Raw genomic sequence first — 25,605 nt, forward strand, 5'->3', positions numbered from 1 at the left:
TTCTCTTTTTGTGACGGATCCAGAAAAGTAAATCTTCACAGTTCGATGGAGGTCGTTGTTTGTGCCTGAGAATGGAACTGCACCTGCTATGCAGGCAAGCTGCAAAGGACGGGGGGTGCTTTTTGGGAAGCGATAAAACACAGTTACACCTGGATATGGGTGATGGTCGCAGAACTCAGTGTGCTAGAAGTTGGACACTTAAAATGAGTGGATTTCAAGGTCTTTAAACTGTTTCTCATAAAGCTGTTTTGGGACCAATATTATGGCATAGCGACTAACACTGCTGCTGGTGGTGCTGGTGCCCCATACGGGTACTGCTTCAAGTCCCAGCTGCTCCACATTGGATCCATCTCCCTACTAAGTAATGGCCTGGGAAAAGCAAAGGAGGATGGCCACGCTGATTAGGCCGTTACCATCCATCTCGGAGACCTGGACGAAGTGGCTGGCTACTGGCTTCAAGAATTCAGGGGTGAACCAGCAGATAGAAGATCCCTTTCTCTAACCCTGAGTTTCAAATAAATCAATCTCTGTCCATCTCTCCCTTCCTCTCTCTCTCCACACACACACACATACACATACACGCATGTATATATGTATAAACTGTTTTAGGCTTTCCCAGAAATACTAAACATTTCCATTAATGTTGGTAATTGCTGTTATTCTATGGGAAATAGTGACATCAAAATTAAGAGGGAAAAACGTGAAATAACTATGTACACCTTGCCTGAACAGACAGGTATGGCTTTTTTATTAATTAATTTGGCTTTCAGAGTAATTAGGTAACCCTTGGGAAAACAGATGAAGGTCTTTTACAAGAGGGGAATGAAAAGTTGTTGGTGAAGCATTGCAGTTTCCATGTTGTAAGCCCGTGACATTCAGGTGCCTAAAATAGCTGACATTGGTGGATGGACAAATCTTTGCTTTATTTTAATACTAATGAAATTGTATTCTTAAGGATGTACTAGAATTAGATGTTTGTATTTTGTTAAGGGGCTATATTTAAAGAAAAATATTAAGGAGGTCTATGAGATCCTTCAAAAAGTTCGTGGAAAATGGAATTGAAAGATGGGTTTTGTGATGCAAAAACCACTGAGGGCTGTACAGACAAGGATCTTCAGAAAAAGCATATTATGAGATTTCAAAGCTTTTTTTGTACCAAAATGAACTTATCTTTTTAAAAAAGGTTTGTTTTATTTATTTGAAAGGCACAGTTAGAAAGAGAGAGAGAGAGAGAGAGAGAGAGAGCAAGCTTCCATCTGATGGTTCACTCCCCAAATGGCCGCAACAGCCAAGGCAGAGCCAAGCCGTAGCCAAGAACCTAGAACTCCATCCAGGTCTCCCACAAAGGCCCAACCACTTGGGCCATCATCTGCTGCCTTCCCAGGTAGCTGGATTGGTAGTGGAGCAGCTATGAGTTAAGCTGGCACTTAAATGAAACACCAGCATTATAGGCTGTGGCTTAGCCTACTGTGCCAGAATGCCGGCCCCTAAATTTAGCTTTTAATTCTGTTTTCACAGGTTTTTTTTCAAGTACCCTCATTTATTAGAACACATGCGATACACAGAAACGGCAGAAGTGATGAGTCTGGGTGTGTGCAGTACCTACTCGTAGTCAGGAGGAAGAACAGTGGCAGTGAGTGGCTGAAATTAAGGGATTCCTCCAAATGTGTGACCGAAGTCCCCGCCTCCCTCCTCCTCCTCTACGTGTGTCAAGCACAGTCATCTTAGGCAAGCAAACAAATGGCTGTGTGCAGCGCTGTCACGGCGACTCCAGCGAGTGACCGGTTCACTTTAGGACATCAGATAGTTGTGATTCAGAAAGACCTGCCTTCTCTGGCTTGTGGCAGTCTTACCCTTGATTCCTGATAAATCTGCAGTTCCTCTCCCTTCACTATCTACTCTGTTCCTGTGAAATCTTGTCTGGTTTTTAATGCAACTTTTGGATTTTGTCAACTCTCAAGAGTTGTTGTCGGTGTACACTGTATGTCAGAGATACTGGAGGAGGAAGCTAACTGCAGTGGAGGTATAATCCAGACCACATGGCAGGTCTTGAAGATTCAGGGGACAAACATGTTAGTTACTGCGTTGACAGGCCTCAGGGAAGGAGGCCCCACTTGACCCGGGCTCAGAACGGCGGCTGGGCAGTGGGTTGGGGTACGGGAAGAGACATCTCAGGTGGGGGTGACAGCCTCAGAAAGGAGTGGACATGGGAATGCTTACGGCATGCTTGCAGTACAGGTAAAGCCATTCGACCGGAACAGGTCTTGGCAAACTAAAGCCCAGGTGTCAAAACCGGCCAGGGACTTACTGGTTTGTGTGTGTGCGCGCGTGCGTGCCTTTTGGCTTGAGATGAGAATGTTTTTCTGTTGCCAATGGCTACATTGAAAATCACTATATGACTACCTACGTAATTTTCTCAGTATGGCCTCGTGGCCCACAGCGTCTTAACTTTACGTGGACAGCCGTGGGGATGTGGCTGCAAGTGAAGCGTGCTGAGGGCAGGGTCAAGGCCCTCATTGTAAAGGACCTTCAGGTGCTGGGATCCCGGCTCGCTCTAAGCTGGTATTTCCAGATGTCTCCAGGAGATCCAACCTTAAGCAGTGTTGGTTCCAGGAGTCCAAATTATTAGTTTGTTTGGCTCTTCCTCCCTCTTGTGTTTCTTTTTGTTTATTTGTTTTGTTTTGTTTCTCTTTATACTTCATTTGCAGACAGATGTTTGCTGTGTTCTAAGATAAAAGGTCTCTGGTCACTTAAGGTGGTGCGTTCAGGTGCCAGATCCAGAAAGAAGGTGTTTATGTGCTGGAGCCCGTGCGTGACCCATGTCAGTTACATGTCCATCCTTGAAGCTGTGGCGGGAGGGGAGAGGTGCTGTGATCTGGGATCCATTCGCAGCCTGGATCCCACCGCTGCCCCTGCAGCGAGACTCCGCCCCAACCCCCGCCCCCACCAGGTCAGCTGGGGTGGAGAAGAGCCGCAGCTGAGGAGCCTGGACTAGGGGAACCCCAAAGCCGGAGTAAACTGTAACCACCCCGTGCACTCGGCCGCAGTAAGGAGCTGACTGCCTTGAGAAGGTTGTGGGACAGGTGCTGGCAGGAATGTGCCGTTCACAGAGCAGCATTCAGCCAGTCAGCCAGTGAGCCGTGCGTTTAGGAGGTTCATCCCTTACAGTGTGCAGGTTAGATAATGATAATAACCAGGCCCGTGCTCCGGACGGTAGTCGAAGCCAGAAGGCCTTGGTCTTTTTCCTATCAGGAGTGGGGAAATACGGAAGGGTTTTAAGCAATGAGTTTTTAAGCAATCTTAAATGACATAATCAGATGTGGGTTTTGAAATGATCACCAAGTACGGTTCTCTTAGGCATCTAGGTTAAAAATCTTGTTTGCACTCTCCGTTTGCTTAGTAACTCCTACATCGCCCAGAGTAAATTTGGACCCCCCTCAGATTGGAAGACAGGAATTCTAGTGTTGTGAGATCAGAATTCGTGTTCTGCCACATCCCTTTCCACTGAACTTCGCAGTTCAGTTTGGAAGCCCAAGAACTCGAGAATATAAAAATCATTTTCCTTCAGTTTGTTTTTATTCGCAGATGGTAAGACTTTTTTCCACTGGAAAGGGTGGCTTTGCTGGAAAATCATTTAAAGTTTTTTCCAGTTGAGTCGATGAGCCTCGGAGAAGCCAGTGAACAAGGGGCAGAAATCACCAGGAATCCTTGGGAGATTGCATTCCTGCGTGGCAGCTGGAGTCTGCCCTGGGGAGGGCAGAGCGTCACAGGGGACGCTGTGGCTTCTGCGCCCAGTCGCGCTGTGGGAGCAGGACCAGCCCCCAGGCAGGGAGGATAGAAATGCAATGGAAAAGACGCTTGAGTAGGCTGAAATCAGATCAGAAGCAATTTTCCACATGTTTAGACCATGGAGTAAACACCAGGAGGTCGGGGAAATCGGCTCCTTGCTCGGGGGCGGGGGCAGAAGTCAGAGCCTTGTTGGCCTTTTCATCAAAGTCCACTTCTCCTTATCTCTCGGCCTCATATGCCTCCCCTAGTATCCGGACCGGCCTTTGTGCAATGGCAGGAGTTGAAGTTAGCCCTGCTGGACGCTGTCCTCAGCACAAGTGCTTTTTCTGTTGCTGAAATTTCTGGACCACATATTTTAGTCCCCCTCTTTGTAAGGAATCCCTCCTCCCCAGGGTGACTGCTGAGCTGTAGTATCTTGGGGCTGCTGGTGCTAATTTTAGATACGCCTTTGTTTTCAGCAGTGAACATGCAGATTCTTATTAAACCCGTTTGCCTCCCCCTCATCCAAACAGGAAATATTCCCTGAAAGGGACCTGTCCAGAAAAGTAGGCCAGATGGCCAGTGCCTTTCTATGGGTGTTGGTAGCATATTGTCCAGCTTCCTCAGAATGCCCCCTCTGAGATGTCCTCCTTGACTGCCCCATGCCCACTGCAGGAGAAGGCAAGGCTGTTGCTTTGCTGTAATGACTTTACCAACCAACCAGCAGAGCTCTAGAGTCATCAACATAATTTCCCAGTGAGGCAGGCAGGATGGAAAATCCTTGCATAAGAAGGGTGCTCAGTAAATATTGATTGATTGTAGACTGAAAACGCAGAGAAACAATATAAGTTGGCAGCTGGCCACTGTATTATGCAACCTCAATCGTAGATTGGTGCCACAAAAACTATGCTTTGATTTTGTCCCTGTTTAACATCATTCACCTAGAGAATCAAAATGCTTAGGATGGCTGGGAGGATTAGTTTCTCTAATAGTAATTTTTTATTATAAGTGTGGTATCTATTAATTGCAGAAAATATGGAAAATATTTGTTTAAAAGCAGAGACCGCATGTGTCAGGGCAGGGGGCCTATGGGAAGTCGGCATTCTGCTCTGTTTTTCTGGAAGCTCAAGCTATTCTAAAAAATAAAATCTGAAGAGGAAAAAATAGTATAAAGGAATACAAATTACCTTTAACCTCTTTGCCTACAGAGCACCGTAAATATGCATTGTTGGTGAAAATTGGTGTACCTAGTGTCCAGAAGTAGGTTTCAAGATAGTCTTGAGTCTGTTCTGCATAGAAAAGTGTGGGGAATATGTGCCTGCAGGGTAATGGCCTGTTACTTACAAGCGCAGTGCGGCCACCACCCAGAGTGCAAGTGCTCCTCGCTGTGCCCAAAGCTCTTGCTCTGTCCTCGTCACGGCAGCGCTCCCCCTCCTCACAAGGGGAACCACTGACCTGATGCTTCCAGGAGTCAATTCCTTGTTTTCATTTATGTCTCACCTAAGTACAGCCGAAAATTGTTACTCACAGTACTCACGGTCTGTGAAGTCCCTGCAAACAATGAATTAGCCAGCAGCCAACCATTACTCCTGGTGCAAGTACAGAGTTAGGTTCTTGTGTGCCTCTGGCCACATTTCCATCAGCTGGTGGGCACACAGTCTTGTTTTGTGTGTGTATCTGGGTAAATTAGACACCTCACTGAGTGCTGTTGTTGACCTACTAACATTGAACTCAGGACAACGGTGCTGGAAGTCATGCCTGAAATGAAGCGTGTCTGAGTTCGTATTTTCTCTAAGGCAGTCGCTGCCTGCTCGTGCTTAGGGACATCACATGGGGCTTTGCTTGTGTGCTTGGGCGCCGTTTTAAGCAGGAAAATCACCATTAAAAAATCACCAAAATGTGGCCCTAAATATACCTTGCAAGGACTCTTGTTTACAGCAAGAGAGCTGGAACTAGATAGCAGAATCTCACCTTTTTTGACCTTAACTGTACATATTGAGTAACTCAAGTTTTATCTGCAGCTCTTGAGTGACCTCGAAAGCACAAGTGTTGATTTGGGGCTAACAGATAAGTTTTGGGAGTAAGTGACGTGACTCTGTCGATATCAGGATCCTGGAAATGACGGCAGACCATATGCATCCTTAAATGCAAAATTTTATTCTACTGCTTTGGGTCTGGCTTCTTTGGCTGAACAATTTCAAGAGTCATCCATGTAGCTGTGGTTCATTCATTCTCACTAAAGTACACTACACAGTTAAATCTACACACTAAAATTATTTCTCCATTTTGCTCTTGCTAAACTTTTGAGTTTCCTGTTTTTTAACTTTTACAAATAACTTGCCATATACATTCTTATACGTGTCTTCTAGTACATAACTATACATTAGTATACATATCTCAGAATGGAATGGCTGGGTCATAAAGAATGACATTTTCACCTTTGCCAGACAGTGCCAAACTGCCTTCCAAAATGGTTACAGCAATTACACCCCCTCCTCCAACAAAGTGTAAGAGTTTCAGATGTTCCACAGTCTCATAAACAGTGGTAATTTCAAGATTTTGAAACTATGTAGTTGCTCTTCTGAATGTACAGTATCATCTCACTGTGGTTTGATCTACATTTCCTGCATTCCAGAAAGTTTCAGCTTTTTTTTTTAATTTTTTAAAATTTTTCTTGAAGAAAAGAAAATCCCTATTCAAATTTCTTGCCCATTTCCCATTTGGTTGTCTGTCTTTTTCTTACTGATCGGTAGGAGGAGTCCTTTACATGGATCAGTTATGAGCCCTTTGTTAATTTCTATGTCACAGATCGTCTTTTTTCTTGTTTAATGTTGCCCTTTGATAAAGTTACTAATTTAATGTAGTTAATTATATCTGTTTTCCTCTAAGATTAGTGCACTTTATATCACACTGGATGTATCCCAGCCTTGCGTTCCTGGAGTTATTATCGTCTACAAGCGTTTTTGTTTGCCTTGGCTATTTAGAGCTGTAATTCATCTGGAAGTCATTTGTTATATAGGATGTGAGGTGGGGCGGGGTCAAGTGTCAATTTTGTCCATTTAGCAGTTATTCTAGCACTGTTTATAGAAGGGCACGTTCCATTATTACACAATAGTATATGGGCCCATGATGAAAAAAAATTTTAAATAGTGTAAACAGATACAAAAATTGAATGTCCAATCATGCGTGTGTACCCAGTTCTTTGCCTCAGTCCTCTGAGTCAGGTACACTTTCTTACTTGAAGATTTTGTTTAAGAGTCGTGTTTAAATGTCCTTATCTTTAGAACGGTGACTCTATATTGTGGAGCGGTAGGGGAGTGAATCCAATAGCACTATTGCTATTTTTATGGTACAGTGAGTGAATTTATTTTCCCAAGCACAGTGGCTTGATTGTATAGAGAATAACAATTTAAGAGAGTAACACACCGGGTAAGGATGTGTTGGGATTTTCTAGAACTACTCAGATCTTTCAGAATACCAGTTGTTATCATACAGACGTCTTATCGTGACCCCAAAATACTTTCATGTTTCCTTACAAATAACCCTATAAATCGTGAACATGTTTAGTTGAAAGAGAGTAAATACATTTCATTTTCAGAAGCAGTTCTGTATCTGAAGTAAATCATTGAAAAAGCTTGAAGAGCCATGTTCCAGGTCAACAGGAAAGCCTGGTGAGCTCAGTCAGTGCTGCACACATCAGTGCGCAGGAGAAGTGTCTGAGCGTTCGGCCTCCCTGACCCTTTCCCTTGGGACTGTCTGGGCAGTGAGCAAGAAAATTGGGACTGTTGTCCATGCATCATTATTCCAAATCCAGGGTTTTCCCTCTACTTCACATTCATGTATTATTCTACAAAAGACGATTCAGATGACTGCCTTGGGGAATCTTAGAGATGATAGATGCCCTATTCTAAGATTTTTGAATTTTGTTCAAATCATGGAATGATTCACTGTTCCCACCCACCCCCTCTGAGTTTTAAACGGATTTGAAACTTCACGAAAAAAAAATTAAGCTATCCGAACCATAGCATTGCAGATTAGTGAAACTATTTTTAATGCAGGATATATTAAAAGTATGTTTAAAAGCGGTTGCCTGTAACTGTTAAGACCGTAAGGGGATTTCACCAGTTCGTCTCTTAAAATGCGAAACAGAACTCCGCATTGTCTGAATAAGAATGCATAATGAATTATATTAGATGAGGGGAAAGAATCTGTGTAAACACACAGGCCCACCAGGAAGAGTCAGGAAAACACGGAGCAGGGAAGGAAGCTCTGGGGCACGCGGCTGTGCTTTTTTTCCTTGTAGAGCTGTGAAGCGCCTGCTGAGTTTTGGGAGTTGGGGCAAACATAGGATGTCTGTGTTCTGCAACCTGAGCAGATGCATATAAGAAATGGATGCTGGGGGGCCGGCACTGTGGCTCACTTGGTTAAACCTCCGCCTGTGGCGCCGGCATCCCATATGGGCACCAGGTTCTAGTCCTGGTTGCTCCTTTTCCAGTCCAGCTCTCTGCTGTGGCCTGGGAGGGCAGGGGAGGGTGGCCCTAGTGCTTGGGCCCTGCACCCGCATGGGAGACCAGGAGGAAGCACCTGGCTCCTGGCTTCAGATCGGCACAGCTCCAGCTGTAGTGGCCATTTGGGGGGTGAACCAACGGAAGGAAGACCTTTCTCTCTGTCTCTCTCTCTCTCTCTCACTGTCTAACTCTGGCTGTCAAATAATAATAATAATAATAAAAAGAAATGGATGCTTTCAGACTTGTAACAGATACCAAACTGGTTTGTGTGGCATTTGCTCTGATTTGCCCACTGCCCAGTTTTCCCAGCTGAAGTTGGGTTTCCTGTCTCTCTTTATGGCTCTTTAAGGGAAGAGCTTCAAGAATATTTTCCAAGCAAGAAGAAGTCAGTGACCTGGGGTTATATTTTACAGGACTTTGCTGGTTTCTGTAGCATTTTCTTTCTCTTCCTTGCGTGTGGGGATTTGAGTGGAGTGGGGGATGAAAGCAGCCCCTCTTTGGATTCAGTAGGCCCTAGTCAGAAGGAGGACAGCTGGGTCTTTAAGGTCAGCCGTGGGCTATCTACCCTGCAGGCTCAGCCAGGCCCCTGGGTGACAGGTCACAACCTCTGCTGGGCAGAAAGGCGTCGATGTGAACTCTGACTTTGCGGCAGTACGGTGCTTCTTGCGTGCCTCTTCCTTCCCGCCCAGCCCTGACGTGGAGATGCCCCGGCTGATCTGGAAATCGACTGCTTGCTCTGTCTGAGAAGCTGTGCCCTGTGCCTGGCAGTCCGATGTCCCCACACTGGGGTTGTTAGGCTTGCTGTCCACCTGCCTGCCTCCCTCCACTGACCGCCTTCTTAGCAGAAAGCCCTTTGTTAAATTAAACACCGCATCCACACAGGAAGGGATGTGTGTGTTCCTACGTTACTAAGAATGATAGGAAGGCGAAGAGCCCAAGGTAGCCGTCGTACACTGAGAGCAGAGTCGGCGGGTGGTGGTTGAACGCTGATGCTCAGACCTGGCAGCGTCAGGAGGAGAAAGAATTCCCGGGATCGCTGGGAATGCAGCTTGGTAGAGCCTTTCCGAAAAGCTATTTGACAGGATACGCACGACCCTTAAAAGTAGCTTCCAGCCTTTTACCCACTCATTTTACTTCCAGGAATTTAAGCCGAGGAAACAGTCGGAGACACAGGCAGTGATCCTCTACGAGGATGCAATTGTGGCCCTATTTGCAATACCTAAAAAAGGGTAGCAATTGGAATGTACACAGTGGAGAAATGGTTACTTAGATCAGGGTATCCCATGCAATAGAAAACCTGCAGCTATTCTAAACATACGCTATCACAGCAGGCATTTGGACTAGTTCAGATGCCACTGGGGATGCCCACACCCCACACTGGAGTGTGGATTTCAAGTCCTCGTTCTACTTTCCATCCAACCTCCTGCTAATGTGCTCTCCGAGAGGCAGCAGCTGATAATTCAAGTGACTGGGTCCCTGTCACCCAGCTGGGAGATTCAGACTGAGCTCCATGGTCCTGGCTTTGGCCTGGCTGAGCCCCAAGCTGTCTAGTGATTCAGGGAGAAAACTAGTGGATGGAAAATCTTTGTTTTTGTTTTTGTCTCTGCCTTTCAAATAAATACAAATAAATTGTTGAAAATATTTTAAATATATATCAAAGAATATTAAATGGCATTGGATGATGCTTTAATTATATTAAGTAGTTCATTAAAAAAAAAAAAAACCACACAGGCTATGTATCTGGTAGCATCCCCAAATAAATGAGAAGTATTAAGGTGTTAATAATGCTTATCAGTGGCCTAAAGTGTACATGATTGTATGGCTTATCTTCTTGCTCTTTTGGTATTTTCCAGTTTTCCACAAAGCCATCAGAACTTAGAGAGTTTTTTTTTTAATATTTTATTTATTTATTTGAGAGGCAGAGTTACAGACAGTGAGAGGGAGAGCCAGAGAGAAAGGTCCTCCTTCCACTGGTTCACGCTCCAAATGGCTGCAACGGCCGGAGCTGTGCTGATCCAAAGCCAGCAGCCAGGAGCTTCCTCCCAGTGTCCCACATAGGTGCAGGGGCCCAAGCACCTGGGCCATCCTCCACTGCCCTCCCAGGCCACAGCAGAGAGCTGGATTGGAAGAGGAGCAGCCAGGACTAGAATCGGTGCCCACATGGGATGCTGGCACCACAGGCGGAGGATTAACCTACTGTGTCATGGCGCCGGCCCTGCATTATCTTTTAATTATCTTTTCCCACAAACTTATTGATGTCCCATTGTACTTCCTAAATTTCTTCCTCAACCAGGACTTTGTTTTGTGCTTTTTCCCTTTCTAGCAACATACATGTCTGCTGGGGATACAAAGTTAGTGGAATGTAATTGTCTAAGAGGTTTCAGTGTGTTTTGCCTTTCTAATTGGCACGTGGCCCCTCTCTTTCCAGCACTGGTGCTGAGGCTCTCAGCAGCTGGGGTCCCAAGCCGTGGGCACCCGTGCCCTCCATGTGGATCCACCGTGTCCCTCTCTAGAGAGCTTAACTTTTGTCTGAATGGTCAGCCAACCTCTTGTGGCAGCTCCACTGCTGTGGTGGGGAGGCCCGAGAGGGTCTGCCCGTGCGTGCTCAGGTTGGGAGCCCACCTGGCAGCCCTGTGCATGCTACAGGAGGCGTGCCCTGGCTGGGACGCCAGACGTCCCGTCATTCAAGTGAGTCACCACACGGGGTGTCAGTCTGCTGTTGCTGCTACGCACTGCTTGCCCTGTCGGCCGCAGCCCAGGTGCTGCCAGCCTTTTAGCCTTACCTTCCTAGACGCTTAGTCCCTCACTGCCCAGTGAACGTCAAAGGCACTGACAGGACTTCTGGACTCGTGCTGAGGGCACAGCGGGCCAGCAGAGTGAAGCTGAGGTGAGGCTTCCAGTTGCATCCAAACCAAGGCAGCAGATGTGCTCCAGCTTAAGCTGTTGCTGCTGCTGCAGCTGGGCCTTGATGTGGGAGCCTGGCGCGACCCCAGGGTAGGGAAGGGGAGAACGCACTGCTGTGCTCAGCCCGATGACAGAGGATTGTGGAGCAGCCTTTGGGGTCATCTGCAAGACTGTCGTTAGAAAGTTATTTTCTCCGGTCTGAACCTCAATCATTTGTTATCCTTGGCATTAGTAGTGGGGAAAGAGGTAGAGAATTTGATATTGGAGGTTTCAGAGCCAAGAGTGAAACTGACCTTTCTTTCCTGTTGGCTTTTTAGGACAGAATGAAGTGGGGTTTTTGGGTTTTGTTGTTGTTGTTGTTGTTACTGTGTTTTGTCTGCTATCATTTTTAAGCAACTGATAGCCAGACACTTTTGTTCTGAAAGGAGAAATTTTAGATGACACAGAGTCCTGGGTCCTTGCCACCATCCCTATGCATCTTATGTTGTACTTACATCAATCAAAATAGGAAGCATCCCTGTCTCTTGGAGGAGCATTCGTAGGCATGCAGGCGTTGGGGTGTGCAGGCATTGTTATGGAATGCGAAATGCACAGTCCTATTTTTCATAGTATGCTTTGTGGGGTACAGGGAGATACTTTATTCATGGGTGTAACTAACATGTAACGATCAACTCACTAATTGGCCTTCCCATTTCTTTAATCTTAAAAAAGTGTGATTAAAATATAGCAACGGCAGGTGCCTTTTGGGTACAGCAAGACTTTCCAGTACAGGCATGAATATTCAGCATGCGCCCACCAAGTCAGGGCGATCAAAATCACCATCTCCCCACCCCAAGTTCAGAGAGTAGAGTTGACATTTATTGAGGAGACCCTGCAGCCAAATAAATAAAAGGCCTAATTTAGTAGCTTAAAAAGCATAGCAGTACTATTAGCGCATGCATTTTATTGTTCACACTAACTCAAACATGGTGGTAATAAATTGTAAACTGTACTCATTTTATAGCAAATAAATATTGCTATAACATTTACGAGCACAAGCAAACCAGTGAAAATCTGTTGGTGGGTAAAAGTTGTCGTTGATCTGTGGCAGTTGGCATGGCGACTGAAGGGTGAGCTCCTCGCACGGCTAAGAACACCCTGCCTTCCAGTGCTCTCCCATTTCAGACACCTGCTGACCGAGGACCACTTAGATACCTGAGGATGCGGGAGAACGTTCAAAACCCACATGGTGTTGATAGTGTGTTCCTCACTGTGCCTTTAGCCAAAGGTATAATTCGTGGTCCCAGACGCATTTTAAGAAATTATAGGTACTTTTTAACTGTCCGCCCTTGACCGAAGGGCCAGCCTACCTGGGGTCTACAGCCTGGGGCTGTTCTCTGGAGCCTCCCCATTGTCCCTGGTCACTGAGACTCGGGTTCTGGGCTGGGCCCAGGCCTTGCCTGCTAGATCGCTGTGTGGAGGCGACCTGGCTGATACAGGTCGGCATCTCTCATGCGTAGCAACCCCAGGAGAAGCTGAGGGCTACACGGCATGAATGAGATAGTGCTTCTCCCGGGCCTGAGATGGCCCAGCGGGAACAGCTGAGGAATCTTGCTGTCTGGTGGTGTGGTTCTTTTAATCTGACCCATGTTGTCAAGTACACATAAACTGTTGATGTCAGGGACCTTGGCAAATTTCTCTTACTGTCTTGATCAGTCTAAACGCTCAAGGAGGAGTCTTTGCTGAGTTGCAAAAAAAATAAAATAAATAATAATAAAAGAACCATATTCTTTAAATTTAAATTCTTCACTTCAATGAATTCCATGTGCTGTATGAATCTACCAGACAGAACACTGGAGGCAGGACTGTGGATTGTGTTGGAATTTACAATTGGGTTGAGTCTTATTGAGTCTGTCTGTTGCTGTATTCCCACTTTGCCCTGGAAATGTGGTAGGCATCTAGAGGAAATTCATAAATCAGCGGTAAGAATATTTCTCATGCTGTGGCTGGGTCTGTAGAGAAGCTAGGCATGAGCTGCAGACACAGAGCTGGTCCCACTGTCCCAGAGAGAGGCATTGTGCTGGAGCCCTAGGCTTGTGGTCACCTGTAGGCTGCATGGCCACAGGCAAGGCCCCAGCCACTGCGCCCAAGTTTTGCATCTGTCAAATGGAAAATACACCAGTGCCTGCTTTATTGGATTATGAGTTAAAAGAAAATCTACTGAATGTACTCACTCAATAATTATGTATTGGACACCTATAGGCACTATTTTAGACATTCAAGTACCGCAGTAACAAAAAGGACAAGCATTTCTGCCCTTTTGAAATTCCTACTCTGGAAATTCTGTTCATACAATGGCATTCAGCAGATGTTGAATTGGATTAGTCAAAGGATAGTTGATTGACATACGCAGTGGGTTTTATTGTGCATTTCTGTAGGCGTTCGTGTTAAGACAATGGGCAAGGGGGGCCGGCACTGTGGTGCAGCCAATTAAAGCCCCAGCCTGCAGTGCCAGCATCCCATTTGGGAACTGTTATCTCCTACAGGCACTGGTTCAAATTCCTGCTGCTCCACTTCTGATCCACCTCCCTGCTAATGATCCTGGGAAAGCAATGGAGGATGTCCCAAGTGCTTGGGCCCCTGCACGCACATGGGAGACCCAGAAAAGCTCTTGGCTTCTGGCTTTGGCCTGGCCTAGCCCCGGTCATTGGGGCCGTTTGGAGAGTGAACCAACAGATGGAAGACCTTTCTCTCGCTGTTTCTGCCTCTATCTGTAATTCTACCTTTCAAATAAATAAAAAGAAATATATTTTTTTAAAAGACAATAGTCAGTTAGGGCCATTATCTGGGCTCCTGTCTGAAGTGACGTAACCCTAGAGAAGTTCCATTAAGCAAGACAGTTACGTTCATGCTAAATCCCAGTATGCTTAGAAAGCCTGTTGCCCCGAGGCAGAGTTCTGTCATTTTCACTTCCTTAAATGCTTGAACCCAGCAGCTCAGCAGGCGGCTGAGATTCTGGGGCCGCGGGTGCTGCCGGGGCTGGCTGGTCGCCACATCTTCTGTCCACGGTGTGAGCGCTATCTGTGGCTTAACGTGATTTCACGGAGTTACGGAGGTGTTGGTGTCATTTGTGGAAATAAGTCAAAGGGCTTAGCGTGACCAGTTAATATCCACAAAGCAAGCTGCAGTGAGTCATTTCAACCTCTCCTCTCCAGCATTTTGGTCAGCCACCCGTCAAAGAACACAATGCACGAATTTTCAGGTTCAGTTGATGTTGTCTCCGTTGCCTTCCCCCGGGCTTCCTTGCTTTGAGCGTCAGAATCCACGAAAGGAAAAAGGGCAGGCCTAGAAAGCAAACCTCAGAGGAACTGTGCCCTGCCTGGGCCGGCAGGAGGTGACCCGAGAGGTTTGGAGTGTCCACGCCTGCTGTCGCTTTTCTGACGCAGTCACACATCCAATCGCCGGTGGCACATTGCCCATTGAGTGAAAAATGTAAACAGAAAATCGTTTTCTGGCTGAATGGCCCCTGTTTCCCTGAGAAATGGTCCTGTGTACTGAACCATAGCTTTAAACTCACAGCAGTGGAAGCCGAAGTCGCGTTATAAGCTAGCCCTGCGTCAGAACGAGGCGGTGGGCGTGGGGATCTGTGTCTGTGGCTTCAGGGCAGCGTTGACCCCTAGCTGGAGGTACAGTGCACGTGATGGACGCTCCTGTCACCTGGAAAGCAGTTGCTGTAGAGGGCAGAGAAATGTGTCCGTGTTCCAAGGCCAGGCATCCCTAGGACGACACGGCCATCTGGTCTGGACACCCGTGCCATGGCACTGGCAACACGTCGCTGGGGGTCAGGGCTCCTCCGGCCTGCTCCAGCTCCCTGTCCCCTGGCCTGCCATGAACCTCCTGTGCTCCCATTGTGGTTCCCTTGTGTGCTGACGAGTTTTCTGGTTGTTATGTCTTGCAGCCCCCCGAATCCAAGCCCAACATCACCCCTCTCGCCATCTTGGCCCATGTTCTCGGCGCCCTCCAGCCCTATGCCCACCTCATCCACGTCCAGCGACTCATCCCCCGCCAGGTCTGTTGCAGGGTTTGTTTGGTTTTCTGTTGCTGCTGCCGTTCTCTCATTGGCTTGGTCCTCTCTTCATGCAGTGTTCAGCCTCCTCGTCAACTTTGTTCCCTGCCATCCAAACCTGCACTTGCTTTTTGACAGGCCAGAAGAAGCAGTTCGCGAAGACTTCAGGTAAAATCATGGATGCTGACTGATATGTCCTTGTTTATCCAAAGCCGGGCAGGGCAACGGGGGCCACCTCTGCTGTCTGTCGCTGCACCCGCAGGACCCAAAGCCAGGCGGGACCGTTTGCGTGAACCAGGATGGCGTGGTTCACACCTCTCTAACCTTAACTCGAGTTTCTGGATTAATCCCTGGTGCCTGGAGTGTGGAGGACAGCAGCTCCTGAACCAGGTTATCGTTGTGGAAGCTCTGAGTCATGTGGGCTCTCCGTGGTTTGCTGGAAGAACTGTAAGAGGCACAGTGCTAAGACACACGCTGGCCTTTCCCTGTCATTTTTATCAGCATCCGGCAATGCTTATTTCGGAGGTTGGCCCACCAGCCATGAGCACTGACCCCGAGTCACTGAGACCGGATCCTCTGGTTGAGAGACAAACAGAACACAGAAGAAAAGATTCAGATGGGGAGCAGTTTCTGGATCGTTAATGGCTTCTGCCTCCCTGCTCAGCACTTCCCTCTGCCTCTGTCAGCAGCTCTGAGCTCTCAGGAGAGCAGGCACCACTTCTTTGTGAAGATGAGCAGGCTGACCTGATTCCTCCCCCGAGGGCCATGCTGTAGTTCTCCTTGCTTTTATGACATCCACACTCAAGTGCCACCATGCTTTGCTCCTGAGCTCTTTTTAATCGCAGTCCAGAGCTTAAAGGATCCTGCAGAATGCAGTCTCTGTGCTGTGTAGGTCTCCAGCAGGGGGATCTCTCCAAAGTCTGTGCTTTCAGACAACCAAAGCAGTCCCAATTCAGTGTGTCCCAAGCCTTAGGTGGTGCCACAGGTTTTATGCTCATCTTTTCTCCTAGGGCTGGGTCCATCAGAGAGGCTTACATAATTTATAAAGCAGAGTCTGTCTTTTAAAAAAAGAAAAACCTATGCTATTTCTATATCCCTGTATCATTATATTCCCCTCCAGACACTTGCACATCTATCATTTCATTCTGTCATCCCGAGAGAATGAGCCAGGAAATGGCCTGAACCCCATGACAGATCAAGAAAACCAAGGCACAGACAGGTAGCTGGGGACACGGTCATGTGACTGCATGAGAGCCAGTCTAGAAGCCAGGACCTCCCCTCAGCCCAAGCCTCTTTCCTCCAAGCACATGGGTCACCCCAACCTTAAATTTCTCTGCAGCTCCCAGCCCCAAAGCGTGGCCTGCTCTTCAGCATTTGATAGAGTTTTCTACCTAATTTTTCCTGAATGGTAGGAAAAAGAGAATATGGGAGACTCAACCATATTCTCCTGACATTCAGGTTATATTCTAATTACTTCTTTATTATCTTCTGGGTGCTTTGGGAGACATTAATGTTCTATGATCCCAGAGATGCTGCTGATTATTCTAGTTATATCACTGATGGGCCCATGAGCACCTGAACCAGAGTAATGTACAGTAGCCAGAGGCGGTCACCTTCCAAAAAGCCTCACTCGTTCATTAGAAAGACTGGGCTGTTAGGAGTCTGCGGCTCCTTCGTTTCCATCTATAGGGAATAAAAGCTTCAAAACACTTGCCCCTGAGCAAAAACGGGTTCCAGCACTCAGGGCAGCGTTTTCACTCAGTCAAGATAACTCAAATACACTCTGCTTTGATGGCATTAATTTTTTTGTCTCTGAGCAGATACCTATCTGTCAGGTATCTCCACCTCTCCAACTCCCTTTCATCCCTCAAAAAAAAATTCTAGATTCTTTTTTGTCTTCAGCTCCTCCTTTCCACCTCCCAAAGTTATTTCCAGATTGGCGGAAGATAGTCTGTTTAGCTGGTGTTATTTGGGGTCATGGTTACTCCATACTGCCCCCTCTGGCCATTGGTAGACTAGCACCATTTGGCCAATGCTGTTTCACAATCTTCTTGGAAACTGCCATATTGAAATAGGTGAAGCAGAGTAGGGCCTGGAATTGGCTGTCACTGAGCTAAACGTGTGCCCGGGTGAGTACAGGTAGGGACACTGCTGGGGAGCCGGCCTGTCAGAAACAGAGAGGCCTGAAATGCCCTAACTGTTATTGCAGTGTGCAGCCAAGAGGTGGGGGCATACGCCTATTATTCAGGTGCAGTCTACCCCAACGCCACCCCCAAATCCTTTCCCGGAACATGGAACTTCATATTCCCTTCCCTGGGCAGGGTTTCACAAGTAGATTCCAGAAGGACTTAATCGATGGGCCCATGAGTTTGTACACGAGGCCTCCCCTGGGAAGGCTGCTTCTTGCCTCATCAGACCCTTTTTAAGGGCTGAAAATTTCAAGTTGAAGGGTGAAGGGAGATTTATTTGAAAGATAATGTCATGAATAAATCTCCTACCTACTTGTTCACTTCCCAAATGGCTGCAACAGCCGGGGCTAGAGCAGGGTGAAGCCAGGAGCCTGGGACTCCATCCAGGTCTCCCACGTGGGTGGCAGTGGCCCAAGTACTCCCTTCCCAGGTGCATTGGCAGGAAGCTAGACGCAGAGCAGCTGAGACTTGAACCAGCACTCCGCTGTGGGATGCCCGCATTGCAGGCGACAGCTTAGCCTGCTGGGCCAGTACCAGCCCCTGCAGGTGCTTTGTGCAGCAACATCAGAAAAAGAGCAGTAGAGGGTCATTCCCTTCACATTCCTCTTTCCTTTCCCTTGCTCTCCCCTCTCAAAAATCTGCCAGCCACAAACCTTTACCTTGCATTTGTGCAGGGTGCCCTGGAAATTGTGCCTCAATGATGAAGCCCTTGCAGCCTGCCTGGCTGGGCTGCTCCTGACCCCCACCCCAAATGTCCCAACATAGAGAGTGGGCCATCATTTGGCAAGACTTGCAAGGGCATTTGAGGGAAACTCTGAGTGCTTTCCTGGCTTCATGCCATGCTCCAAGGGGAAAATGAAAAGTGAACTAACAGAGGGATCCAAACTCACTCATAACCTTGAAGGCCAAGCTTAGGTCTGAAGGGCACTGTGACAGGAGCAGCTGAAACCATCCCAGGGTTGCTGTGGCCAGCATGGAGATGCACTGCAGGGTGAGGTAGGAAGCCAAAGAACCAAAGATGCTTGTTAGGGAGTTTTTCTTTTCCTAATGAGAGCCAAAGCCTACAAACACAGCCTGTCTGCCAACAGGATCTGTCTGTTTGGGTAAGAACTCTACCTAAAGGAAACTCCTTGAGGCTTTTGAGAAGGAGTTATGGGACACAGGGCTTGTGAAGCTAACATACTTTTAAAAAGATAAGATTCCATCTTTCCCCCCACTGCAGAACCTGGGAGGCAGCAGGTGGTGACTCAAGTAGTCGGGTCCCTGCCACCCGCAAGGGAGACCTGGATTGAATTCTCCGCTCCGAGCTCAGGCCAGCCCCAGCCCTCGCCCTTGCAGGTATTTAGGGAGTGGCGCAGCTCTGATGGTAGCATGTTCTCTGTCTCTCTCCCTCCCCCCGACCCAACCAAACAAGTAATTTTTTTTAATAAACAAAGGCTAAGTTTATGTTGGTTTAAAAAATTTTGAAATCCATGCATTGTGTGCATTTTTTTCATGAACTTTTTGAAATGCCCCAGTACATATACGAACAAACAATTTTTCGTCCGAGATGCAGTTGTAACTAGGTGTCCTGCGTGTTAGCCTTACTCCTCCTGACAGGGGCGGCCCCTTCCAGAGGCACCTGTGTGTCCTTCCCACCTGTGTACACATCCTGTAGGGGCGGGGGCAGTCTTTCCCGCAGACTGACAGTCACCTGTGAACTGGGCGGAAAAACAAGGCCCTGTCCTGATCTTCATTTTCACTTTTAGTGGACTCTCTTGTTGTGGCTTTGTTGCTTGATTCCAACAAGCTAATGAGCATGGAAGATTACTCCTTGTGAATGAGTATCTCGGGCCCCTGAGACCACTGCCTGTGAGCTCTGCATCCCCAGTGCCCCCGCTGCCTCCTGTGACTGGCACCCATCTTGTCCCATGAGCAGTGAGTTTAGTAAGTAACTTTGGCATAAATGGAGCCCATGCTGCCTGGAACCTAAGCTTCCCAGGCCCTGACACATGCCCCTGTGTGAACTGCATGCCCCTTCCGCCTTCCCCATCCTGAGGGTGTCCACTCACCTGGGGGGCCAGTTCATCACCTTTCACAGCCAGGTACTCCTCTCTGCTCCCCACCTCCTCGGAAAAAAAATAAGCACACAGAAAACAAAACAAAACTCATTTTTGCTGCCCAGAAAGACACACACTGGGGGCTCGGCCCTTGCTGGCCAGGGTGCAGGCTTGGCTTGGTCAACTCACGGAGTGCACTGCTTGTCCCGAGCCTTATTCCTTAGTGATCACTGGGCAGGAAGAGCTATTTTCCAGTCGCCCAGAGCTCCTCACTCCCGGCGGCCCCACTTCATCTTCTCCCACCTGGGCATCATCTCTTGGCTACTAGAAAACCCGAGAGAACAATAAATAGTCAGCTGTGCCTTAGCAGCAGGTCCTGGATAATCATTCGCTGTAACCGTCCTGCCCAACAGACCTCTTATGGGATTTTTTTCCCCCTTCGGTTTTCATGGAACCAAGACTGGAAGGTTTTGGTGCTTGGCCCTGATAGGCATAGGTTTCTGCATTCGTGCCTGCTTTTTCTCAAAGGGATGGCAGACTTGGTGATTCCAAGAACTAACCATCCCAGAACAGCCCAGGACGTGCTGCCCCGTCCGATTCTGCTTGGATTTGTCCACGAGCAGACTGTTCCTTGGTTCAGTCTGATTTTGCCTCTGGGCTCTCCATTAGTCATATGAAGATACAGGAAATATTATGTACGCCTCCAATAATTTTCCAACCCAGATAGCCTATTTGCTGTGTTTTAATTCTGCCCTTGAGCTCTAAACTGTCATTGCTCTGATGGCTAGGGGAGAGTAAGATCCCTTTTGTCAAATAAGAGCAACTTTTGACTATTAAATGTCATTCCTGTGACTCTGGAGAAGTCTCTGAATTAGTGGAAACTAGTTGGATATCAAAGCAAACATTGAGCTGGCGCCGCGGCTCACTAGGCTGATCCTCCGCCTTGCGGCGCCGGCACACCGGGTTCTAGTCCCAGTCGGGGCGCCGGATTCTGTCCCAGTTGCCCCTCTTCCAGGCCAGCTCTCTGCTGTGGCCAGGGAGTGCAGTGGAGGATGGCCCAAGTGCTTGGGCCCTGCACCCCATGGGAGACCAGGATAAGTACCTGGCTCCTAGCTTCAGATCAGCGCGGTGTGCTGGCCGCAGCGCGCCAGCCACGGTAGCCATTGGAGGGTGAACCAACGGCAAAGGAAGACCTTTCTCTCTCTCTCTCTCTCACTGTCCACTCTGCCTGTCAAAAAATAAATAAATAAATAAATAAATAGCAAACATTGAGAGAAAGCCACGTTTACCGGCTCACACGAATTACTTTCTAGAACACCGGTTAGTAAACCATGGCTTGTAGTGGGTCCAATCCTGTTCACTGCTGGTTTTCCATAAATAAAGTTTTATTGGAACACAGCCACATGAATGTGTTTACATGTTGTCTATGGCTGCGTTTCAGCGGTGATGTGGAGTTGGATCATGCAACAGTGACCATGTGGCCCATGAAACCTAAAACATTTACTCTCTGGCCTATTGCAGCAAAGACACCCAGTGCCTCCGTTGGCATCTGCAAGTCCATAGCACACAGACACCTGCATTTTCTGAGCGCTCCACAGGTGGTTCCAATGTCCAAGTGAGAGTGCTTGTCAATGCTCACTGGACACGAGGGCCAAAACGCCTGCTGTCCCGCCTCTGTTCTTCCTCCTCCCCCCACCCTCGGCTGCACATGTGTGCTCATGCACACACATGGGCAGCTGCTCACACACACCCCCCTTCCATGTTCCCTGCCAGACTCGGGGTGCTGGGGAGTCCTGCCCCACAGCAAGACCCAGCCTGGGAAGAAGTAAGCAACATCTGGGAGCGCTAATGTCAGCCCATGGCCTGCAGCCCAAACCTGGCTCTGCTAGAATTTCTCCTTTCCGACTCGGCGAGCGTTGCCAGCTTTCAACAGAGCCTGTTTGCGAGCATTCTCCAGGGCAGCTTGGATGTTCTTTCCTGTCCCCACCCCAGGCGCAGCCCCCAGGGTACCCCAGGCTCCAAAAATGGGGCCCAGCCTGCCCTCCCTTCCACTGTGGCGGCGTCGCAGCTGAAGTGTTAACGCGGCCCAAGGTGACCCCACAAGAAGCCTGGTTTCCTGGAGCTCCCAGCCTTCCTCTGAATATATCTCATTTTTCTCCTGTGACCTGTGCAACTTTTCCACCTCCTGTCTCGCCATCTGGCTGCCTGGCCGGGCTCTGCCACGGGAGAGGGCTGGGCGGCTCGCAGAGCAAGGAGAGAAGAGACGTTTGATATCTGGAGCTTTCTGGGGGGAGGTAAGAGAATGTTAAAGAAATTCCTGTTTCCACACAGCACACCGTTCCGGAAGGCAAAAGCCTTGTACGCCTGCAAAGCTGAACACGACTCGGAGCTCTCGTTCGCAGCAGGCACAGTCTTCGATAATGGTGAGTTCCATGTCCCTTCTCAGAGGGACGGTGGGGAGAGCAAGTCCATAATGAGTGTTTTCAAAGTTGCTGCTGGGGGTGCCTGTGTGTGTGTGTGTGTGTGTGTGTGTGCGTGTTGTCCTAAAGTAAGAGAGCAGCAGCAGGACATCTGGACGCCTGGACCAGTGTAATCAGCTTGCTGTTGAACAGGCAATGAGATGGTGCCCAGTACCTTGAGGTGGTTTTATACAACTGGGGGCTGGACAGAGTACCAGCCACTGGGGTGGAGAACAGGGGTGGGCTGTAGTTGGTCAGGAGCACTGGGTGAGGTTAAAGTCACCCATTGTGTGACCTTCTCCTCTTGCGTTCTGTGGCATCCACTCTCCCCTGCAGGCCAGACAGATGTCCCTGATGGCAGGCCTTTGGCAGACGCCAGGGTGCTGAGCCTCACTGAGCTCTTGTCCATCCTCCCTTTAACTTTTGGGACAGCAGTGTAGACCACCCACAGTCAAACCACCCTGCAAGCTGCCAGCTGCCCCGCCTCAGTGTCCCGGTGTGAAAATGGATCCATGGCGGGTACCACAGGCAGCTGAGATCTGGTACTTGCTAAATGCACCTCTTCGAGTGCACTGCTTTCTCCTTTTTCTTTTCACTTCCTAAAAATTTATTTGAAGTGAGCATTGTTACCAGAGTGTGTTTTGACTTGTAATTTACGTGAGAGAAAAATCTGGAGTCTAGGGGCAAGTCCACATTTCTTTTACAGCTTAGCTCTTCCCGGGGGACGTCTCCCTCAGGGTGCGTCTTCCTGGATCCCTGGCCACAAGGGCCTGTTCCATTTGCTCGGAGAAGGAAGCCTGCTTTCAGGAGCTACACATTTTCTCCGCTGCTTCCCCAGCTTCAGGTGGGGTGGGGACACACATCTTGGGAAAGAGTGAGTGTGCATCGCAGAAGCGCCCGCATCCCACCTGGGCAACCCCTGCTCCTGCCCAGTGCTGCAGAGCCTGCGCTCTGAGTGTGGCCCTGTGGCCACGCGGTGCAAGTCTGGGCAAGACCACCCGTCCTGTGTGACCTCGGACAGGGACTTACCCTCTCTCTGCACTCGTTCTCTCCTCTAGCTTAAAAGTGTGTGGGAAAAGACTTAAATGATAAATTTATTTAGGTTCAAAACATTTTGGAAATGCAAGCGTAGTTTTCTGTGGTACATGTTGTCAGTGAACTTTCTGAAGACCTCTTGTAAAATATCGTGAGAGGCAATCGAGGCACAGTGTATCCACCGCATGTTTCACGGGGGACCCGCCATGTTATTACTGTTGGGATCAGCGCCATCATCATTATCACACAAGACCCTGACACTCCAGGCCCCTGCGGACTAGCCTTTGGCTGCATCCATGTCCAGAGGACCTGCCACCCTGTGTGCTAGCCTGTAGGTATCATCTGGTAGGGAGGTGGATCAGGTGTGGGCAAGCAGAATGGAAAACATGGTACAGAGCCCCAGGAGATTCGCAGGTGCCGCCCGCCCTGGACCAAAGGGAGTGGGGTCCAGGGTCCCATGGGGCCTATAGAACCTGCGTCCCTTCTGACTGTGCTCCAAGCACTGCCCACAAGCCTTTGACCATTCATTTTCATTTGGGTCCTTTACAAATCAAGGCGGAAAAGCTGCCAGCCCAGCCGGCTCTCCTGTCGACAGCTGGCGCCCTCGGCCCCAGGACACTGCAGGTGCAGTCAGTGGGCCTGCTGCAGGCTGGCCAGAGCCACACCCTGGAGAGTACCCCTCCCAGGAGGCCCAGGTGGAAGGGTCGCAGGCCACCTATCACTGCAGACCCTGCAGAATGGGCGGCACAGCTGGGCTCTGACCGCCTCTGCCAGCGAGGGAGGGGCTTCTGCCTATTCCTGAGCATGTGGGAGTGAATCTGAGGCTTTGGGATCTGTCCTCTAAGTCCCAGCTCACTGCTGATGTGGGCAGGGGGGCAGCATGGGCCTGTCACCTGTTCACCCGGGCAGCACGATGGCCCCTTGAACTCAGGGGCGGAATAGCTTCCAACTTTGAAAGGGCTCCTATATTCTGGTTTGTGACTCCTTTTAGTGAATGCAGCCACCTTTCATGTTTTTAACAGCTGTATTCAGTCATCAGATACCATACAAGTAACATACAGAATGTAGGCGTCAGTGGTTTTTAGTACACTACAAGTTGTGATGTATTTTTGTCACCTGCAAAAGAAACCCCATGGTCTTTAGCAGTATTTTTTTTCCTGCTTTTTGTGTGGTGTTTTAAATGTTTGTCCATGTTGGCTGGTACCGTGGCTCAATAAGCTAATCCTCCGCCTGTAGCGCTGGCACCCTGGGTTCTAGTCCCGGTCGGGGCGCCGGATTCTGTCCCCGTCGCTCCTCTTCCAGTCCAGCTCTCTGCTGTGGCCCGGGAGTGCAGTGGAGGATGGCCCAAGTGCTTGGGCCCTGCACCCCATGGGAGACCAGGAGAAGTACCTGGCTCCTTGGCTTCGGATCAGCACGGTGCGCCAGCCGCAGCGGCCATTGGGAGGTGAACCAATGGAAAAGGAAGACCTTTCTCTCTCTCTCTCTCTCTCACTGTCCGCACTGTCCGCTCTGCCTGTCCAAAAAAAAAAAAAAAAAAAGGGTTTGTCCATGTTGTAACATGTGACAGAACCCTCATTGCTGTTCACGGCTGAGTACTATTCCATTGAATGGATAGACCACACTTTATTTCACGTTTTTTCAGTTGGTGGATGTTTTGATGGTTTCTACTTTGTTGTGAATCACGCTGCTTTGAACCTTTATGGACAGATTTGTTGAGGATGCGTGTTTTCATGGCTCTTGGAGATAGATACCTAGGGGGGAATTGTTGGCTCACATAGTAACCCTGGGTGTAACTCTTGGAAGAAGGGGCCAGCTGTTGGGCAGAGTGGCCCATTTTGCATTGCCAACGCCTTTCATTGCTAAGGCCCCTTTTAGAAGAAAGAACCTTACGGTGTTAAAGCAACACACACACACACATAAAAAGGCACCAGACAAGTTCTCAGTGGCCGTGCCCATCCACACCTGGTTGACAGCAGGTGTGGGGTCTTGCCCAAGCCCTCCATGGCATCTGGGCGTCATGGGTTGGCTCACAGATGCGAGCTTGCATTTCAGCAGCAGTGCCCTGACCCTGTAGATTCCCTGAAGAGCAGAGCCAAAGGAAACCTGGAGGAGAACAGCCCTTGGCGTCGGAGAGGGCGCTGGGGAAACGCTAGGCTGCTGTTGAGATGGGTTTGCCTGGCAGTCTTTTATTAGAAGCTACTCGTGGAGGAGCCTGCTGCCCATACCCTGGCTTTTCCCCACTCCCCTCACCTCTGTAGGAGAAGAGAGGCCATGCAGGAGGGAAAATAACGGGGTGTTGGGGGTGGGGGCGGTGTTTTTATCCTTGTTAGATCTCTTGTTGGTTTACCGCTGCAGGTATTAGGTCAGGGCTGTTTAACTTGGATGCAGCATACCTGTCAATCATCAGAGCAGTCAGAAGCAGGTTTCCTAATGACAGGTTGAGCGCGTGCACGCGTGTGTGTGTGTGTGTGTGTGTGGTATTTATCAGGATTAAGGAGGAGGAAGAGGAGGGCTCACCGAGGGGCAGGCCTGTGGGTTCCTAATGAGCAGTCTCGCAGCCCTTGGTGTCCACGGGGCCCCTGCGGGGCCTGCAGAGCAGCTGCTGAGTCAGCGCCTGGACTTTGTGCGCTGGGGCATGGATGCGCAATACTCGGAAGT

At 48.9% G+C, this 25,605-nt stretch overlaps 1 protein-coding gene across 14 annotated transcripts in view; it reads left to right on the forward strand.

Annotated features, from left to right (window-relative positions):
• Positions 1-25,605, forward strand: part of ARHGAP26 (Rho GTPase activating protein 26) — a 448,382-nt gene that overhangs the window by 412,047 nt on the left and 10,730 nt on the right. For 7 of the 14 annotated variants that reach the window (XM_051844368.3, XM_089336014.1, XM_089336013.1 and 4 more), the window contains 3 exons: positions 15,118-15,228; positions 15,364-15,393; positions 21,785-21,876. In XM_051844368.3, the coding sequence (XP_051700328.3) occupies positions 15,118-15,228; positions 15,364-15,393; positions 21,785-21,876 (233 nt within the window). Of the gene's footprint in view, positions 1-15,117; positions 15,394-18,636; positions 18,839-21,784; positions 21,877-25,605 lie in introns of those variants that run through there. The other 7 variants (XM_051844369.3, XM_089336019.1, XR_016236252.1 and 4 more) reach the window with 6 other exon arrangements.

The sequence above is a fragment of the Oryctolagus cuniculus genome, chromosome 6 (genome assembly GCF_051225735.1).
Source record: "Oryctolagus cuniculus isolate XC-2025 breed Fujian yellow rabbit chromosome 6, ASM5122573v1, whole genome shotgun sequence".
NCBI lineage: Eukaryota > Metazoa > Chordata > Mammalia > Lagomorpha > Leporidae > Oryctolagus > Oryctolagus cuniculus.